The following is a 20,689-nucleotide window of genomic DNA, read 5'->3' on the forward strand; positions in this document are numbered from 1 at the left end:
ACAGCCTCAATCAAAGTGGCATTGATACCCTTCGCCCACTCTCTGTCTCTCTCCCTCCCTCCCTCCCGCTCCCCCCCTCTCTCTCTCTCTCTCTTTCTCCCTCGACCGGGCCCTCGCGTTCTCCATTGTGGTTTTGTGCGAGACCGAAAATCTATTAGCCTCCCAATATATATATATATATATATATATATATATATATATATATATTTTCCCCGTGAGCCACGCATACAATCACACAGCACCAACATACCGAAGAGAAAGACCGAATAGATACCACGTAAAAAAAAAATATATTATATATATATATATTTTACGTTAAATATTAAGATATTTATATTTAAAGGCCAAAGCGATGAAAATGTCCAGAATTAAGCACGTGCATTGGGACATTTTTATTTACTTTATTCAACGGACAGAGTTTTCTTTAATTCCGAAATATCTCATCCGATCGGAAATGCGTTCGCGTAAAGCTAAATATTCGCGCGTGATGACCGCATCGTGTGGAAATGAGCGCTCGCGATCGATGCGTCGTCATCGTGCAAACTACGCGGAATCGCCTCTAATAGCAAACGGTAAAAATAGAGCCGTAATGGAGATTTAATCCCGTAATTTTGCGGAAGTTGTCCATTTATTTTACTCTCGTTTTGATCCACCGTGTCCGGAGAACGGGCGAGCGAGTGAACACGAGGGTGGCGTTCGTCACGACACGCGACCGCATCGCGGTTGCATTCACGTTACGCGGCGCGGTTGTTACGACATTACTCGGGTGCGTGCGTGTCGTGTGCCGAACGAGCATTTTCGAGATTAATTCTTCTATCGTCTCACCGATCGGCCCAACCTACGAGATTGCATAATTCCTCTCTCTCTCTCTCTCTCTCTCTCTCTCTCTCTCTCTCTCTCTCTCTCTCTCTCTCTCGCAGGCCGATAACTATTGTTATTTTTTCACCTCACCACCGATGCGCACCGAATCTCTGGCATGCATCGATACAACCCCTCTCTCCCCTTCTCGGCCCCTCGCAAAGCATCACGGCAATATTACTATTGACGCCGCAAGTCCTTTGTTTAATCTGGAAATTTTAAGGATTTCTCACTTGTTGTGTTTATCCCGAAAAATACCTCTAATAAAATTGGCTCCGGAGGATAATCGCAGAGAAAGGGTGAGTTCTGTTAAAATCCATATATTTGATTATTCTCAGTGAAGATGTCAGTCACGTGCGTGAGTCGTGTCGTGTTTTGCCACCGCGGCGGTTTCGAGTTATCGGGGCGAGTGAAAGACACGCGGGCTCGCGCGACATCGGGGTTAAACCCCAGCCAACAGGTGCAGACGTCGCAGGAGACTCGGAGGCGCGGAAAAATAGTTACGCGCGAGCCTACCGGGCTTTGCCTGTCACCGCGCGCGTAACACATATCCCTCCTCGAATACGGATGAAAGCTCGGGAAGCCGGTGCCGGTGTATCGAAGCTCCGGTTGAGCACCCCTGAACACAAGATGTCCTCCTGAAGACTATCTCGGCTCGGGTCCCGCGGGAAACCTCTTCCTTCCTGCCGTTCCTATCTCAGGACACTCTATAGCCTATTCAGATACCGGGCTCACTCCGCTGCTACTCTCTCTTCCTCTCTCTCTCACTCTCTCTCTCTCTCTCTCTCTCTCTCTCTCTCTCTCTCTCTCTCTCTCTCCCTCTTTCTCTCTGTTTCTCCTGTGCGCACGTTAGCCACGCCACACGAAAGAGAAAGAGAGAGAGAGAGAGAGAGAGAGAGAGAGAGAGAGAGAGAGAGAGAGAGAGAGAGAGAGAGAGAGAGAGAGAGAGAGAGAGAGAGAGAGAGAGAGAGAGAGCGAGTGTGAGTGTACAAGGGAAGTCTATGTTACCATGGACGAGCAGCACCATGCGCGCTGCTGGAGTACGTGGTGTAAGTACGCTCCGAGTATTCGAGTACTCTTCTACCCCTTCCGTCGCCGCATCTCGCAGGAAACGTATTTTGCAAGCCTAAATGTCCTAGTCGCGACGGTACACGAGACTCTATCTTATAGGCGGGTCCTTCGAGAAGGAGTTATCTGGACCCTTATTTCGCAGATCGTTGGAAACGACGATAGCGCGGGCGACAGCCTGATACGAGAGTCGTTGGCGTCTTGCTCCCCTCTCCCCCTCCACTCACACTCTCTCTTTCTCTTCCTCCCCCCCCTCTCTCTTTCTCTCTCTCTCTCTCTGTCGACAAAATCGGCGCCTCTGTCGTTACGTTCGTCGTCTTCATTCCTGTCGTCGTTGTCGTTGTCGTCGTCGTCATCGTCGTCGTCGTCGTCGTTGTCGTCGTCGTCATCGTCAAATCAGAGGAGGGAGGGGGATTTCGGGGAGCCGTGTGTGCGACGGTATCGTAAAATTCGGCCGTCACGGGCGAGATAAATGCCGCGTCGCGCGTTTTAAGCGACCCACCGCCGCCGATTGCCGAAGCGTTTGCTCGATGCGCGATGGTAGTCGGGTAACGATGGACACAACTCACCGGTCGATGATCACAGGATCGCTGGGCGTTTCGTTTCTGTTGCCGCAGCTCTTCTTGTCGCAGCATCGACTGTAAATAGAGAGCGTTTCGTGTTATTGTGTATGTATATATCGCGTAGCAAGTCTCGCAGCGGCGAGATTCTTATTTTCTCGCGGAAGACAAAAAGAGAAGCGAAGTACAACGCGAATACAGGCTCCTCAGGAGGAGCAGGAGGAGGTCGGGGATTTTGCGAGTCCGCCTAAAAAATATCGGGACCCATGGGATTCGGGAAGTAGGTGGCGCAAACTAGTGGTGGTGCGCGGCCGAAGTCCCATGGGTCACAATGAGTCAGCCACCCCCCCGGAGAACGACTACGTCCCCGTATGCCTCGTTACGTTTATGTTATGCCGCAAGGGTGACTGCCTGCATTGTAGCGAGGGACACTTTTCCGAACAACGCAAATAACGTGACCCGACGTGTGAAATAACTCGGCACTACGCGATAAGTGTCGGCGAAAAGTTCTCGAAACGCGCGATAAGTCGAATCGAACGGAATCGTGCGCGGCGAAGCAAGGGAGCAGCGAGGGGCGAGACGCCATTCCCCTCGAACTTGTAATTTTCAATTTCCGTGTCCAACGTACCTGCACATGACCTCGTGCGTCAACAGGACACGGCACATCTCCGGATTCTTGTCCTGCCCCTCGTACATGATCGCCTGCAATAGAAAACGAAACGCATGAAATATCCATCTCCATCGGGCTCAGTTAATTCGAGATCCAAAGAGAGGGAGGGGGGAGGGGGGGGAAATAAATTCGTACAACCGCGACGTCACCGCGCGTCCCTCGTTTTTCCGGATTCTTCTTATCGTCTCGACTTCACGCACGCTGCTTTCCCGCGAGCGGGAGGACCTTCCCGTTTTTTTCCCGCTTCACCCGCGATCCCGGAGGAAAAACGTAGCGGAGGATAATTAGCGCGAACATAGACTGCGTTGGTAATCCAGTTCGAGAGATAATTCAACCGTCGATGGGAAATATGTAACGTATTAAGCAGGCTCGTACGCGGACGCGAGTTGAGAAGGGGGGCTACTTTCCCCGCAGGACTACTAAGCCATGGGCGGCGCTGGCAAATCCGTTAAGCCTCCTTCACGACCATGCGATTGATTTTTATTTAATGACAACACGTCGTTATCCTGTATTCGTGCACTTACCGGTGGGGACCATCGCGCGGATTAACCGCGGAATAACAAAGCGCGAAGAGATAGGCTCGCTTTGATCTCCCGCAAAGACACGGGCAAAATGATTTATTTCTCGAGCGAGAAGTCTCCGACGGCTATCCTTATCAGAAGTAGCTCGCAAACATTAAATGCGGATGTAACGCGGACGCGATAAATCGCCTTGCTCGTTCGTTGTGCATCGTCCGACTCTTTCCTCCGCCCCGTGAATTCGTGATCGGTATTTCGATTTCTATTTCGAAATTCCATTTTTTATCCCCGCTGTCGAAGATCTCTTTATGGTCTCGACGTCGAAGCGTTCGATGGAGCGAGACCTCGATGAACGAACCGCCACCTACCTACTACGTACGGTACAATCGCGTCGATTGTGCGCGCGATTTCTACGCAATTTCGCGGCTTGCATAACGACCCGAATCGAGCCGGAGTTCACGAAGGGGTACGATAAAATGTAAATATTGTGAAATACAGTGTCCCAGGGAATTCGTCGAGTTGACGGCTCCGCCCGCCGTGTACGCTCTCCGCGGCCGGTTAAACGTCGTTTTGTAACGGCAACGGTAACGGCGGTATCAACATACCTGATTTCGACGTCGCGTAGGTGTAGTGTAGGTGCGACTTCCAGAATGGCGTCAAATATTTATGCGGACGAAATAACCGAATTGCAACGTAAACGAACCACCGTGACTGTATACAGTATCGCGGTAGGTAGGTAAATCAGAGAGAGGGATCCCGCGTCGAACCGCGGAGGAGACGTCGAGGATGGAAAATAGAGGAGCAAGAATAAACACGCAGACAGGCAGTCAGCCTGGGTAGGCATGCAGGCAGGCAGGCAGGCAGGCAGGCAGGCAGGCAGGCTGGCTGGCAGGGGAAAGGGGATTGAGAGGGATCGCGCGCTCGCGACGACGGGGGGAAAAGTACATGTTCTTGGTAAGAGCAAAGGAAAGGAGAGTCGCAGGGACGTTACGTGCCGCTCGGCTATTACGACTCTTAATAGTAAAGAGACATGCGAACTTATTTGTACCGGGAATAATTAACATAAGTATGTACTTTGTACGTATTAACCTCTGTACGCGAGATAAGACCGCCGGCCGCGCGCGCGCGCGCGCGGCTTACTTATACCCGGCCAATTAAGTTCTTTCGTTGTAACGCCGCCGGTGTTGTACACAAGAGAAATGTCGTCGCTCGTCTCGAATCGAGACTCTTTATTACGGCAAACAATGGCAAGCGCGACGTAATTACCGCCGAAATTCGCGTGTCCGCGGGCGGGAAGAAATTTCACGTAGAGTCGACGTGATTTCCTCCAAGTGTGACACGCAATTTTTTTGAAAAATAACGAATGTTGTAAAAGCGAAGTCGCGTGTCATTTGACCCTATTGGTTAAAGTGAAACGACAAAAGAAAGCGGTGATTTGGGCCAAACACCCAAACAAGGCAAAAACGAGAGAGTAACTTCGTATGTTGATACCTCGAGATCACCGCGAGTCACGTGGAGTCGTATGGAAACAACGCACACAATTGCTGAGCGATCGTCAGTCCGCGACGCGAGACTTAATAGATCGGATGACGTCGCGCGGGATTCCCGATTTTCCCGTTTCGATTACAGTGTGCTCGTCATATTACGCGGTATACGTTATACGATCGCGCGTGTGATATAGTGGTGCAATCGTCTGGAGAGCAACGGCGGCGTACTGCAGTCTCGAGGGTATTTATTATTTTTTAGTTTCGTTAGTTTCGAGAAAAATATAGAAAATGGTGGGTGAACCTTTTTAATTTAATTAATTTGAAATAAAGCATTTACAGTCCAGAGCTCCTTTGCTTCCATTAATTTTGAGGAAAAATGTGCGTTATAGTCTTGTTGTACATCACATTTTTGTTTCGTTAATTTTAAGAGGAAAACTTTGAGGAGGGGCGGGGGGAGGCGCCTTATTATTATTACATAGCCATATAATTAATTTTTTGTTTCAAATCTAACGGAGCTTGTGGTTTTAGAGATGCAAATTCGAAAAGAAAAACGAACACGGAAAGTGATTGAAATTTTTAAGGTGGTGATACAAGTACAATATTCTCTTCTAGATCAATAACGCGCGATCGATATCGTGCGTGTTTATATGAAGTTTGACAAAACATTTATGAATATGAAAAAACTTAACCTTTCGCCAACTTTTTCTCTGCTTTACCCGCTTATGCGGATGTGTCTGACACTCAAATATAAATTGACAACATATAAAAGCTTTGTCAAGCTGCAATTTTCAATTTCGCTCCATTATCTACTATCTCAAAATTTACGACGAACGAAAAAAAGTGCGCGTAGATAAAAAAAATTGCTGACAATCGGTAACATTTCTCGGTATCGTCGCTCACACATTGACGCATGTAGCCGTGAGAGCAGACCCTAATAATCCCTTTGTCGCTTTGGAGATCGTTAAAGTCCGGCGACGTTGTACGTCGAACCGGCGGACATCGAGGTTTCTGACGAAATCTAAAAAATCGCCGTGTGTAATCGTCTTGGGGGTGTTACGGGCCGCGCAATAATCGTCGTTTCAACACATAACGGCGGTTAGGCAGGTCAGGTAACACGTGCGACGTGACATGCGATATTATTTGCCGAGTGATTATCACTCGCGAGGTAGGACGGTTTTGTTTATTCTGTGTATGCTCGCGATACGCACGGACAATTTGCGAGCAATTACTTTTTATCACACGGTGCTCCTTCTTTCTCTCTCTTGGGAAGCTATTCGTTTGGTTTACGCCATTCTCGGGAACATCGTTTATCGCCGAGGTCAAGCAACACTCGAATGAGTGAATTAGGCAGACGCGTTTGTGCGTTTCGATGAATATAGAATTATCAATGAGCAAAGTCGGGTAGAAAACTTCGCTGTAAAATCCCCATCGGCCAACCGCACCCTAGAGAGACCTGAACCCCCCCCCCCTCCCTCCGTAGCTTTTCGCGTTCGGATTCACACCTCCGCGTGCACCACGAGCCCGAAGGAAACGCCACAGTCTTTTTCTTCAGCGGATATGGCGCGGTTATGTGTCGCAGGATGTCTCAAGGGTGAACGCTTGAAGTAGGCGAAGGGTGGACGGAGGCAACGACGTCAAACGGAGAGTCCTCGGGGTGCGACCAGTCAGCATGATCCCCTCGGGGGCCTATCTTCCGTTGCCTCTTGGTCCCAGCAGAAGAATGTTCGGGCCCCCGCAGCTAATTCCCACGGGAATTACTTACTGAGGACTTATAGCGGAGAGTCCTTCCGCACGCTAAACCATAACCGTAGCTGATGGCGCGCTATCGCGACGTGTTCGACGCGACGAGACCGAATGTTTCGATGCTCGAAACACCGTCGGTGCTTTCCTCCGGAGCGCTTCAACGGGGGCGCAAATGCGCGATTTTATCGGTTGAAATAATCTAAAAATAAGCCGATAAGACGTTATTAGCTGTTTGCATCGATGCTACGTCTTCAGTTTATACGCGACGACGCCGTATACACGATATCGTCGGATATCTCTCGAGGCGAAGAGAAGAAGCGGGCGCGGTGCGTGGCAATAAAAGCGTTACGTCGTTCTTCGTGTAGCCCTCGAAGATGGCGGCGGCGGCGTGAGGTGGAGGTGGAGGAGGAAAAAGGCGAGTTACCGAAGGGAGCAGATAAATTCGAAGATAGTCATTCAAATCTGCCGTAATGATTTCCATCCCGAATCGATTCCAAAAGTCCCCTGGGAATCCCCCCTTATATCGAATGGGCTACCCCCGTAGCCTCCCGGGGTACATGTACGGCGAACAACATGCATACAACGTCACCCTCGCCCCTTGAAGTGTGTCCGTCGCCTGGGGGATCGTCGGCCTATCCCCACTCCCCCCCTCTCTCTCTCTCTCCTCTCCCCCTTTCGATCTCTTCCTCTCCTTATCTGCCTAGGATTAACTTATCTCGAACTTATTATTTCTTTAATCTATGGTTAAATACTCATATTTCAGTATTAGCTGCAGGCGCTCTTTATGCTCCAAGCCGGGATGTCAGCCTGTCTCGATAACTTAAGCCGCGGACGCTTACGCGAACACGTCGCCCTGCGCGCGGAAGAAAAGAACGCGAAGGAGCGCTTGGCGAATCGAAGGGCACGAAAGGGCACGCGGTTCTTCGCATAATCGGCTACATATCGGACGCGACATATCGGTACCCCTCCCCGCGGCCGATATTCGCGCATTTCCCGCGGTTCCTCGCTAAACGCTTGACGAGCCGACGTTAACAAACGGTGGGAAACGGAAAAAAAAGAAGAGAACCAGAACACTCGGACGGCCGACCATCTCGGACGTCGGATGAAGCTTAAAAGGGTTACATACAATTTCCTGTTGTTCATTCATTTAGAATAACTGCGCCGTGCGGTTCTCCGCTCCCGCGCCGTACACACGTCCTGTAAATGCTTTTTTATCCCCGGAACTAATTACCATTTAGCATTTTTAATCCCGCGAAAAAGCGCATTCTGGCCCTCGTTCGTTCCCCTCGCGCCGGCCGGAAGTTCGTTGCCGAGCGCTTAAAAGCGTACGTTGTTAGCGCCATTCGGCCGCGCTGCACAAAACTCGTTTCTTTCTCGGGAAGCAGCTCGTATTTTTCTGGAAATTTCACTGAGAAACGCACGGTTCTCAACATGCCGCGTCTTTTTTTCCCTTCCTGCCCTCCTCCTCCGACGCCGCTTTCTTTCTCTTTCGCTCGGTCCGTCCCTCTTTCTTCCCCGTTCTCTCGTTCGCGTCTGAGTGTACAGGTACTTCGCTCTCTCGGAGAATCCAGCGAACGTTGATATAGATACCAACCTTGGCGAAGAGCGAAGAAATTGAAGAAAAGCTTAAGGGTTGGGGAGGGGAGGGGGAAGACGGGGTTTCACCACGAGCTCAGCGCGGCCGACTCGGTGTAGCCAATTATTGCGGATTTATAACCGAGCACCTGATTCGGTCTCGAGGAAGAAAGTTGGCGCGTTTCCGAATCGCAATTTGCAAGCCGTAACTCGGCTTCGCTCGCTCGCTCGCTCGCTCGCTCGAGGAACTCGTCGGACGAAGTGAAACGAATTTCCGCGAATGTTCGCAAATTTTCGACGTGAAAATCAGACCGGCGATCCCGACAAGTATTTACTGCTGGTACGCAGACACCGCGGGGATTTACGAGTAGTTACGAGCACGAGTAAAATTACGCGAGTAACAAGCCACGAATGCTTGCGAGGATAGTTGCGAAAATTCACATTCACGATGTCGCGTTCTTATTAATCACACACAAATATGCCGCGGTCGTCGATCGGACGGGACTCGTCGTCGCTTTCCCGAGTCATCGTCATCAGAGCCGTCGTAATTGACGTCGTCGGGAATTGCGATTCCCCGGGACTGCGAGCTCGAAGTGAACGAGCTGCAACAACGGCCGGCCGATACGTATACGGGGGCTCTAAGCGGTCCTTTTATCTTTCACGTTTTAATCACGGATAAGCCCGGGCGCGTTTGTCAATTTTCTAGAGTACAATGGACACAGGGGGAGGGGAAGGAGGGATACGTCGACCTGGATTTGCTAAACACTTCGCGCGAGTTGTCGCATGTAGCGGCGCAGCACACCGACGCCACGTGAATATACATTGATTCTCCTGTCTGTGTATCTCTTTCTCTCTCTCTTCCTCTTGCTTCTCCTCCTCCTCTTCCTCCTCCTCCCCCTCCTCCTCCTCATCCTCCTCCTCCTCCTCCTCCTCCTCACTTTGGCGGGGACGGCGGAGACGCGTTCAATCGAAGCTTTGATGTATAAATTGCAGCTTTCTCGTTTTCGATCTTTCTCCCCCTCCCCCTCCCCCTCCCCCGCTCGACTTTCTACTCCCTTTACCGGCATGATTCCTCCATAGAGTTCGGAAGAGGGTGTCCCGGCATCTATCTATCACTTCCGCTTTTCTTTTCCTCATGGACAATCGTTCTCGAGCGCTGTCGACCCGTTTCCCCTCCCCTGCCCTCCCTCTGTGTCCTCAATTTTCTTTCTCCTCTAGAATAGCTTCTATAACTCGGAATTATATTACACGGAAATTCTCGGACTGACCATGTTTACATCGCGTCTCGAACAGCGACGATTCTCACTCGTTTATACTGCGATTGATGAGCGCTACAGTCTTCCTTTTCCTTTTCTTCCCTCTGACGCGTGTGTTTCACGCGGGCAATGAAATTACTCTTCGAGACGTATCGCTTCGCGTCGCTGACTGATTCCTCGATTACAGGCAATATAAAGAAGAAGAGAAAAAGAAACAGAAAGAGAAACACTGCGCGTCGATTTACACGTCACTTAATAAAACTTTGTCGTAAACGTGACTGCGCATTTTTAGACAGCCCCGCATGCATACTTGGCGATATCGCAATCGAGGGAGGGGGCGGGGGGAGGTACGATACGCTGAGAAATTATGGAACGAACGTGGCGTTTCACGAGTCGGTAAACAGCGCGTTCGGTGCGCGCTTCGCTTCCGCACCTCCCGACGTCGTTCTCTAATTCATAACGCTTCTTATTTCGCCAATTGCTTGGCAAGATAATGCACATATCGATCTCGCGCTCCGTCTCTCTCCCTCCGTCCAGCCGTGCAACCCTATGACATATCCCGGATCCGATTAATAAAAGGAATGGATCGCGAATTGAGGACCGACCGGTCGACCGACCGGCCGGTCGGTCGGTCGGTTTCTGCCGGTGCAAGGCCGTCGCGGCTTAGTAATTTAATCAGCTAAAACTAACATCAGCTCTGTTTCTCCAACCCTCCTCTTCTCGTCCTTCCGCCGCTTCCTTCTTCGCCCTACTGCTCTACCACTACCATTACTACCCCTCTTCTTACCTCCGTAACCGACCAGCCCCAAGATGATTTAATTTGCTAAAATGGTGAGCGTGTATCTATAGGAACTCGTTAGAGAAGCTCCGGCTCACGACACGAAACAAAATAATCTCCAAGAGAGTCCGTGTTCGTCCCGCACCGACACGCTGCTGCAATATTCCTCGTGATTTTTCACTTTCCCTCGCGAATTGATAATGTCCTTATTTAGGTGATTCGACGGTTCGCGGCGCTCGTTAAATAAATCGGCCCTCTCGGGAGCGATCGATGAAGCCGCGAAAGCGCCGAATGAACGACGAACTTGTTATCTGTGTGTTATTTCTATCTCTCTTCTCTTGTCTCCCTTCCCCCTCCCCCCTCCCTCTCTGTTTTTCTCTCTCTTGAGTCTCGTGACTCACGACACGTAACGGTGCAGAGTGTCCGAGGTCTTAATTTAACCGTTGAAAACTGCTCGTATCCGCGTCCGGTTATTTTATCTGAAGTCCCTCCCTCTAACTTTTTACGGCACGGTCGTTTCTCTGTATGTCGTCGTGACATTTCGTAGGTGCGAAACACACCTCTCTCGCGCATGGCTCCGCAGCCTAAAAAGCACCCTCGAACGCGCATAAAGGACTTATCGCGCCCGTGATCGCGCGTTGTATTTGCGTTTGCACGAAGGTTGTGATCCTCCTTTGCGCCTTATCGGCGCGTCGGGATCTACGGCCCTGCCGCTTGCGGGAGGGATCACAACACGTGGTTCGCGGGTCGCGCGCAGAGTTCGCCACGTGGCGCAGATAACAGGATGGGACAGCCGCGCGCGCGGCGGTGTGCCCGCTTTCCCGGAGGGGTAAGAATCAACCCCCCGGAAAATTAAGTGCTTGTAGCAGAGATGATAACACCCCCGTTCACATGCGCGCGCGCGCGCGCGCGCCCGCGTCGCTACGACGATTTCGCACGAATCCCGTCGCCGCGTAAAAAAGGAAGGGAATTGTCGAAGGAGAGAACGAGACTCGCTCGAGAATGAGACGTTTGATGATATTCTTCCTCTCTCTCTCTCTCTCTCTCTCTCTCTCTTTCTTTCTTTCTCTCCTCGATCATGGTCCGACGCGTTACGAGAGATATCACGAATGACAGGGCGATATCGGAACACAACGGCTGTGCTCAGCAGCAAAGTAGATACAGACGTCCACGCGCAGACTTGTGTAGCTTCGTTCGGTTTTTATAACGATCATTGAGATAAATTGCAGGAATACTGTATTTAATTTTATGTATCGTATTATAATACTTTATGTATCTTTGGTATCTTGGTTCTATATAAATATTTGGTCATGTCTGAGAGGGTGGATCGAACTTCCCCTCGATGGCGCACACATTGAAAAGAAAAGAATAGGAAATTGGAGAAAGCATAGTTGAGAAAGAGACGTTTATTAATTTCCAGCTAGACATCCTTACGCTAAGAGAAAAAGTTTGTATAGCGGGAAAGAATCGCGATGTACTTGAACTTACTTGTTTCGTCGCGGAGTCGATGAGCCTAACATAGATATCCTGCACCTGTCTGACACCTGAAACAAATAGAACATATCGCGCATGAATATACTGATCTGACGAGTACTTGCCGACTAGATCGAACGGATGCGGATTGAAGCTCATCGAGGTGATACAATCGTTATGCAACACAGTCCACGACGCTTCTCTCGCACACGCGCAAGAAGGGCTCCGTTAATAAGCAAGAAAGCGTTCCGCGCAGGCATTTGCTACGCTCACGAGCCGGCCGAACGGAACGACCGATACGGAAACGTGTCCAAATTCTGCGTCTTCGGAGAAAAACTTGCATATCGAGGCGTATTTAAAGCGGACAGCGACCTACGCTACAAAACAGACAAAGCGGCTCGTTCTTGCCCGTTCGGCGTCGCGTATGCACAATATCTGCTCTCTTCTTGCGTCAATCTTACGCGTATTTCGAACCTTTGTCGAGTAGCCGACATCACCGCGGCGGCGGCGGCGGCGGCGGCGGCGGCGGCGACGGCGGTTTGCATCGCATACGCGTCGCGATAAAGAAGAGCGAGAGAAACGGCGCACGTGTAATGCGCTAATTAACATTGCGCCCTTCTTCCCATCGATGCACAAATTTGTGCTGAAGAATTCGTGCCGATCCCGTCGTGCTCGCGAGCTCGCGCAAGCGGTACGCTTTAAGGTAAACGCCGCGCCGGGCTCCAGTTGGAGAGAGGATCAAAGACGCTGGTCGTCGCAGCGGCGACGATCGGCAATGTGATTTTTATCTCTTCCGTTTTCGTAATTATCAGCGCGTCGCGAAAGGAACCGTGGCCACCCCTCCCCCCCTCCCCCCGTCGCGGGGACGATGTAAGAGGGTTAAATTGCCCCCGATACCTATCGGCACGCTATTTACCGGCGCGCTATCCGCGTGGATCGTAACTATTACGTACGGCGGTCGCCAAGGCCGCGCGCGCTGCAAGTTTTCGAAACTGTTCCTTCCTTCCTTCCTGAGGGAGTAGCGGGTAATCCCAGGGTGTATTTCGGACAGACACCCCCGTGGCTTCCGGCTTCGCGTGCCCGGTAAGCCAGGTAATCCCGACATAAGACTCGCAGACCCCGGCGGGCGCCCAGGTCCGGGCTCACGCCGCATAACGTTATTGCGGATTACGATACTCCGGCTCGAAACTAGCTCACAAATTACCTCGAGAAACCGTCGCGGCTTTACCGGAAGTTACGTACGCAGTCAACCGGTTTACCGTATCCGTGGCCATGTCAGGATTTGCAAATACGGGCCGACGCTAAACTGACCGAATAACTGATGCGAGCTTCCGCCGGAATATCTGGTTTTCTCCGCCGCGAGAATTCTAATCGGCAATGATCCGATACGAAAGTAGGAAGTTGGTCGCTTTGCCTCGGCGGACGCACCGCGAATTGCGATTGTGGGTGTCTCTCGCGGAAAAATGGCGGGATGTCTTTGATTTCTCCGTTGAATAAAATTATTCCAACGAACGGGGAAGTAATTCCTCTCATTCTTCGAATTGCGATTAAATTATAATTATTTCCTATAAATATATATATAATGCACGTGAATTTAGAAATTAATTAAATCATAATTGCGATTATAATTATGCAGAATTATAATCTTACGGTGTAAGAATCGCAATGTGCCGTTAAATTGACCTTCGACCTTTGAAATGAAAACGAACAACATTGCTTTCCTATTCGTACCGAGGTTTGAATAGTAATTTTCTAGCAACGCATTCGTATGTAGACTACGTTGATCATTAAAAACGGAAGAAAGGACCACGTGGGTAGCGTCAAGAGCATGACGGAGAAAAACTCATCGTCGCGGACCGCGATGCATTCCGCACCGGTTCGGAGGGACTCGGAATGTAATCACGCGCGCGCGCGGAATGCCGCGCGTCGAGCTTATCGCCGGGGCGGCGGCACTTCGCGATTCGACTCGAAGTGACGATAAAGGCAAGCGTTGAAGAACGCGCTGTGTAAGAAGAGGACTCGCATGTCACGTCCCGCTATGCGGAGGCAAATAAGTTTAGATCGGCCAGCATTAGCATAACTAGGCGACCGGGTTCGCGCCGGCGGTGCGGAAGAAAAACGGCATCCCGTGAAGAAGCGGACGCACCGCTGGGCCGCGTCCATCGGATCGGCGAGCCTTGATCAACCGTGCTCTTATTATGCACCGCGATATTCCGCGGTCTTAACGCAGGTTCCTCCGGCGTCGTCTCCGTCTCTATCTCACCAGGTGCTACCGTTTTCGTCCTCGTGTATGCGTGTGGCGTATCTTCCATATCGCTCGTGTGTGCAACCGCGGCCGGAGAAACGTGCAGAAAAAGGTAGACGACGCGGGCGAGGGCGAGGAGGAGGAGGAGGAGGAAGAGGATGAAGAGGAAACGGAGCACGCGAAGATGCAGCAGGAGAGCGAGCGATGACAAAAAGGAGTAGCGACCCGATATGGGCGAGAGCCCGTCGTCACTGGAACGGTTAGGGAGCGCTCCTTATTTATTATTTAATTATAGATTTATTGCCTGGTCGGGCGATCGGTGATGCGCACGGGGACACTTGATGGCGGATCTGCCAGTGGATAACGGTAGACTGGGAGAAAGGGAGAGAGAGAGAGAGAGAGAGAGAGGGGGGGGGAGGGAGGGAGAGAGGGAGATGGAACATGTCCGCGCTCCAATTTGTCTCCGGGGTATAAGAGCGGCGCGCGGGCGCGCGTGCACGGCCGAGTATTTCGCGTATGAAACTTTTATAAACAGCGATGCGAACACGACAGGCCGATCTGCGAGCCGGCGCATAAATCAGAGCCGCGCTGAGTGCTGATGTAGCGATGGACCGTAAAGGGCATGACTAGCGCGCGGTAAGAGCGCGGTAGTCTCGCGAGCGACAATGTATAAACTCCGGCAACATCATCGTGTTCGATGACTGCGCGAGTGATTCTCTCGCGAGTGTCCCCCTCGGAGTTTCTTGCGAGTAGAGCGCGTGTAGCCGACGACATGTAGGCCGACTGCGAGTCCGCTGTTTCTCCTTCCGCTCGGATATCCGATTATATCGTTGGCAGCGGGAGAGAGAGAGAGGGAGAGAGAGAGAGAGAGAGAGAGAGAGAGAGAGAGAGAGAGAGAGAGAGAGAGGGAGAAAACTTTGGTTTCTCCAATACGCGAGTTTAATCGGTGGATTTGCGAACGTGTATATAAATTAGGGGCGTGAAAGAGAGAGAGAGAGAGAGAGAGAGAGAGGAAATTTGGCGGAAAAACCGACGCGATAAAATCGTAAAGACTTGCAGCGTTAATTACTAGAGGGAGGAGGGCGGGATTTGAATGCGAGGCACGCGCAAATATGCTCTCTCGGAGATTCGTCATATTTAAGTATTCCCTCAACGCGGTTCCCGCTTCGCCGGGCAAGCCTTTTTCGCGCTCGCGCCGATGAGAATCCCGATACGCAAAATTCCGGCTGGGACGAAATCGCGCGGACAACGTCGCGTTCGGAAGAAAGTACGTAGAAAATTGCATGACGATAAGGAGAAGCAAGGGCACGAGAGCGAGTAGACGAGATTCCCTCGCGGAACGTGCAGAGAACCGCGCTGGCCAGACTGCGAACGGCGAAAGAAGGCGTGAGCGAGAGAGACGAAGAAACGCGCGCGCGCACCTTGGTATTCCTTAGTTTGCAACAGTTAGTTGTTTCTTGTTCGCGATGTTCGCGACACGTTTTAGTGCCCTTAGATGGCAGCGCGGCCCCTCACAGTCGGACCAGTCAACGCAAAAATCTTGCATTGATTGATCGGGCGAACGGGGACGAGCTGGGGCCAAGAGGGGGAGGAACGGTGAGCGGCGCGAGCGAGTCGCGGGAAAAAGAAGGACGGGAAAGGCACACAGGAAGAAAGGCGAACGAGAGGGGTGCTTTCGCGGCGGCGGTGGCTGCAAGAACGGGGGATAAAGAGACGAGGAGCGGGGCCTGTTGACGTTACTCGCGGCGTATATGGAGCGAAAAACTGCTGCTCTCCCGAGCCGGGCAACCGCGAATAGCGCCTTGCGGCTTTTCAATATGTTCATAATGCGAGCGCGTTTTTGGGGGGAGGACGCGGCCCCTCCGCAGCCGGACCACCTTCGAACCGCTCGCTTCTTTTGATCCCTTTTGCGCGTTGTCGTTGTCGTTTCTCTCTCTCTCTCTCTCTCTCTCTCTTTCTTCCTTCCTCCCCCTCTCGCACTGCCGCCGTCCCCCTGCGACGTTCGGGCGCTTCTTCGAGAGACGGAAGCTGCTTCGGGCCCTTTTTGTCGCGCATCGCGGCCGGTGTGACGTAAAATATGTCTGTTGCGTAGCCCGGGCCTCGAAAGTCCAGCCTCGGAGCTTTTTAGCGGTCCTAAGAGACCGGGTGTTCGCGTGGAATGTCGATGGCCCGTCATCGTCGTCGCCGCGCCGGATGAAGCTATTACACGTCTGGCCCTGAGAATACGCGCCTCGCAGAGATCGATCCGATCGAGAGTCTGGCGTGTCCCCCCTTTCGCTCGCGACGCCTACGCGCGTGCCCCCCCCCGCGCGCGTGCTCACATAAGCACGTAGCGCGCGTCATTTCATCGCGGGATTGGGTGTGTTAATATTTCGCGCAAATACGCGGCGCGTTAGTCGTTACATAATGCATCAGGTGGAAAAATAAATTATGAAACCGACCACACACCGGCCGTTGACGATTCGCACGGCCGATGAATATGTCACGTTTGAGCGATTTGAGAGTGGCCGCCGCGAGAGACCGATCCGCGCGTCACGCGCGCCGAAAATCCGCCAACTTACCGTTGGAGTAGAGCAAGTGCAGGCTGTACTGGATACCGTTGTTCGTCTTTTGGCCCTCGGATTCCTGCAAGAAGCGACACACAATGTACACACAGTGATTTCTCCGCGATCATATCTCCGATCGCGAAACGCGAATCCGAGGCGAAACAGGCCTCGATTTGCACGCGAATCAGCTCGGATCTGGATTGTTTTTATGATTCATCTACTCATTTGATCGCGGACCTCCGCCGCCGACGCTTTGAAGCCAGCCAGTCGTCCGTCCGTTCGTCCGTCCGCCCGTCCGCGTGGCGTTTTAGCTCTATCGCGCTCTACGCTCGCGTACGCGAGCGGTTTCGCGTTCTTCGCGCTCTGTTCTATTTTAATTAAGTGCACCGTGACGCAACGCCTGTGCGGCCCGCCCGCCCGGCCTGCTCCACCTCACGCTAATTATTAATTTCTTGATGCGCCGGTAAGAGCCATGCCATTACGTATGGCGTGCGATGCATAATTATCATCCTGCCCCGTTGACGAGTCATGCGTGCATCGTGCCATATGCCGCGACCGCGGTAATGCATTTTCAACTACCTACCCCCGGAACATCATGGTCGGTACACCCACGACCACCACCGGCCCCCGGCGCGCGCGCGCGCGCGCGCGCGCTACGCGCGACCACGACTTTTAGTCGTGCGCACGACCTTTCGACTCGAGGATAAACGTCGGCGGTGGCGAATCGATTTCACGTCAAATTAACGTAATTATACGCGCGCATAGATGTGTGTTGGAAAACTCCGTCGGCTCGTCGTTCACGCTCCGCCTCTCTCCGTGCGCGCGAGCGCGGTTATCTAGAATTTCCCCCGACCCGGCGATTCTGCTTTCTTGACTCCTCGCTCGGGGTTTTTTTTCTTTTTTTTACGTACGATTACATTTCGATTTAATTAGTGACTTGGAAAGCGGCCGATTGTAAATAAAACAGAAGTTGGGTACGTAGAGAATTTATCGCGACGACGATGACATTTGCGCACTGAGAGAGCGCGATCGTATTTGTATTGTATGTAACTTGTTTGATTAGAATATAATCGTGTTATTTAGAACATTTGAAAGTAGCTTGGGAAAATATTTCATGTATATATTTTTATATCTTGTAGCGAACAATGTTTACAATTTGCGACAATTGCACCCGTTTTTGTTTGATAAGTCAACTGATACTCTTACTCGGAATTTTACATTTTAATCTATTATCGGCTATAACAAGTCTCGAGTAAAATTAAAAACCATAGTATAAATGCTGGAACAATAAATTATAATAAAAGAATAAACTTGGCAACATGTATAAACTACATTTTCAAACTGCAAAATCGACTTTGTGACAATCAAGCTTAAGACGTACACTATTAATCTATCGATTTATTTTCACCACGAGCTTACTCGCTCATCGTTTATTAATCAATTAAATTGTAAAGAGTATGAATATTCCATCCCAGAGTACACGCGAGTACAAACTTTCTCCGCGTAGAAACGGTACTTACGGCATGACAGCAATGTTTCGATGTGACAAAATTTAGAGGAGCCTTTACTAACGCCTGTTGCACTTGAATATTTTACGTTCGTCGTGCGCGAGCGAGACCCCGAGACTCCCCTGATCCACCGTGTATTCCGAACGCGACTGTTTCATTTTGACGTGCGCGAGTTCCGCTGAAGATATCGGCGGATTACTAGGCTTATCAGCTTAAGCATGAGAATAGCCGACGTGGATAAGAAAACCGCATAAATCCATCGCGAGATTTCTCCGTGAGCGAGCGAGCGAGCGAGCGAACGTACGCGGGGGAGAGCGATCATTTTTCTAACGAAGCCGGGCTCCGTTCGCGTCCGCCCTCCCGCTTCATCGGATATAATCGGTCCTACTTGGATCGATCGGACGACCGGCAACGTCTTTCTTCCCTTTTTTCCCCGGTTGCGCTCGCGTTCGCGCGCTCCGTGAGCGCACGCATTAAGCTCTTTCCTGTCCTGTCGTCGGCGTTCGCGTCGTCGCGACCATATAATCTCTAAATTCGTCCGGCGCACGGCGGACGTTAATCAGATATATACGCGGATAGGTCGAGCCACTCTCTCTTCCTCCGCTGACTGCTTTTTAATTAAACACGAACAAAAAGCGGACGGGACGAGGAGGAGACGCCAGATATTTACTTAGAGCGTCCATTTCCGGGGAGCGTGCGGGCGCGGACGAGCGTCGGTTTGTAGCTTAGTGGGACTCGGTTTACCTGCTCTTACTTTCTCGCATGTTTTGGATTTTCTACGGTAGATATTAAGTACTTAGGAGACACGAGACGACACGTTATCGAACACTTTATGGATTAATGTGAGAATTCTCTTTGTGAAATGCCGATCAGATTAGGTCTCAGGAAATTTTTATGCGAGATCTAATTACATGTTAATTATATGATTATATGTAAGATTTAATTATTTGCCTTCTATTGCGTCGTATGTCTTCCATGGCTTTTGCAGTTTTTCTCTGCTGTCAAGCAACGACTATAATTGAGACGCTTGACACGAATGTTCTCGCGGTAGTTGTGATAAAATACACAATTCCGATTAAGACCGGCGATGGACCGGGGGAGGAGGAGATGCGTGAACTGAGGTACAAACGGTACTCGGCACGAGGTTGATGCATGTCCGCGGTGCATGACCCTAATTAATAGGGAGGCCACGCGATGCAACTGTCCCGACAACGTAAATTATGCACGTATTATAAGGTCAGGCTAGGCGGGGGTAGAGCGAGTGGAGAGGGGGCGAGAACGACCGGAACGTTATAGATTCTCACGAGAAAAGATGGCTCCGGGAAAAGGAGGACGCCGGGAGCGAGGGGGACCGTCGACGAACATTCATCGCGATGCGAATAATTAATCGGGCGCTTGTGCGTCACGTTACGCAATCTTTTGCGGTTTCCTGAAGTTTCGCGAATCCGGTCGGTGTCGACCGGACAGGATCGAATGCAAACTTTACGGTCGGCTGTGCGAAAAGCGCGTACAGGGAAAGAGAGATCTCATTGTCAGTTCGGGTAATTGAGGTGATGTGTCTCTGTTGTCGATACGATTCGTTTGATAATTCTGCTGGTATTCAAACTTGATTGAAATGACTGATTTTAGAAAACTACTATTTTTAGTTAGAATATTTTTTGTCAGTAAAATGAAATTTTCCACTTGGTTTCATTAACAAAATTGTTTTCCGGTCCGTGCAGCGTTTTGTGAGGTGAATTTAAGACAATCTCGAATACGACTCGATTACGAATGCTACTCTTGCATCTTTCTTTGCTCAATCACATCGATATGAGATAAGATGATTAGTAAAGTTTATAAAGCCACAGCAAAGCATCAGTTTCGCGAAATTACATTTGCACTGAGAAAAAATTGTATCAAAATTAAACAAATATTTGTTCGAATACGTCTGTGAATACATTTATTTTAATTAAGCAATTATTTTCCAAAATTCGAGAAAAAAGTTTCACATTCAGAACCTCTGTATTTAATTTTAGAAATTAGTCGCTTAATTTGAATAAATGTGTTCACAGTCGTGTTCGAACAAATATTACTTTAATTTTAATACAATCTTTTCTCCGTGTAATAGACGTAACACAGATTGAAAAGAACACTTTTTTAAAGCTTTCGATTTGTGTCATATTTATTAAACGCGATTTCGCAATCGACATCTTGCGCTGCCTCTTTATTGTCTGACTGTACTATCCGACGGCTCATTATAATTTAATCGGCAATTATGCAAAATCATCATCATACGTCATACCACACACGATATTAAAGGGACTTTTCTCGCTTCGTCGCGGCACTCTCGGAGCGGACAATTGATCGCGAGGCGACGAATTCCAGGCCAAAGCCGTGAAACTTTCCATCGCGCGAGGTCTCGAGC

General features: G+C 50.5%; 1 protein-coding gene across 2 annotated transcripts in view; it reads right to left on the reverse strand.

The window, feature by feature from the left end:
* kn (EBF transcription factor knot) overlaps positions 1–20,689 on the reverse strand; it is a 102,710-nt gene that overhangs the window by 70,961 nt on the left and 11,060 nt on the right. For both annotated transcript variants that reach the window (XM_025307278.1, XM_025307277.1), the window contains exons 3-6: positions 16,793–16,856; positions 12,002–12,057; positions 3,115–3,188; positions 2,496–2,564 (exon numbers count right to left, since the gene is read on the reverse strand). In XM_025307278.1, the coding sequence (XP_025163063.1) occupies positions 2,496–2,564; positions 3,115–3,188; positions 12,002–12,057; positions 16,793–16,856 (263 nt within the window). The remainder of the gene's footprint in view (positions 1–2,495; positions 2,565–3,114; positions 3,189–12,001; positions 12,058–16,792; positions 16,857–20,689) is intronic.

The sequence above is a fragment of the Harpegnathos saltator genome, unplaced genomic scaffold (assembly GCF_003227715.2).
Source record: "Harpegnathos saltator strain DR-91 unplaced genomic scaffold, Hsal_v8.6 scaffold844, whole genome shotgun sequence".
NCBI classification, from domain to species: domain Eukaryota; kingdom Metazoa; phylum Arthropoda; class Insecta; order Hymenoptera; family Formicidae; genus Harpegnathos; species Harpegnathos saltator.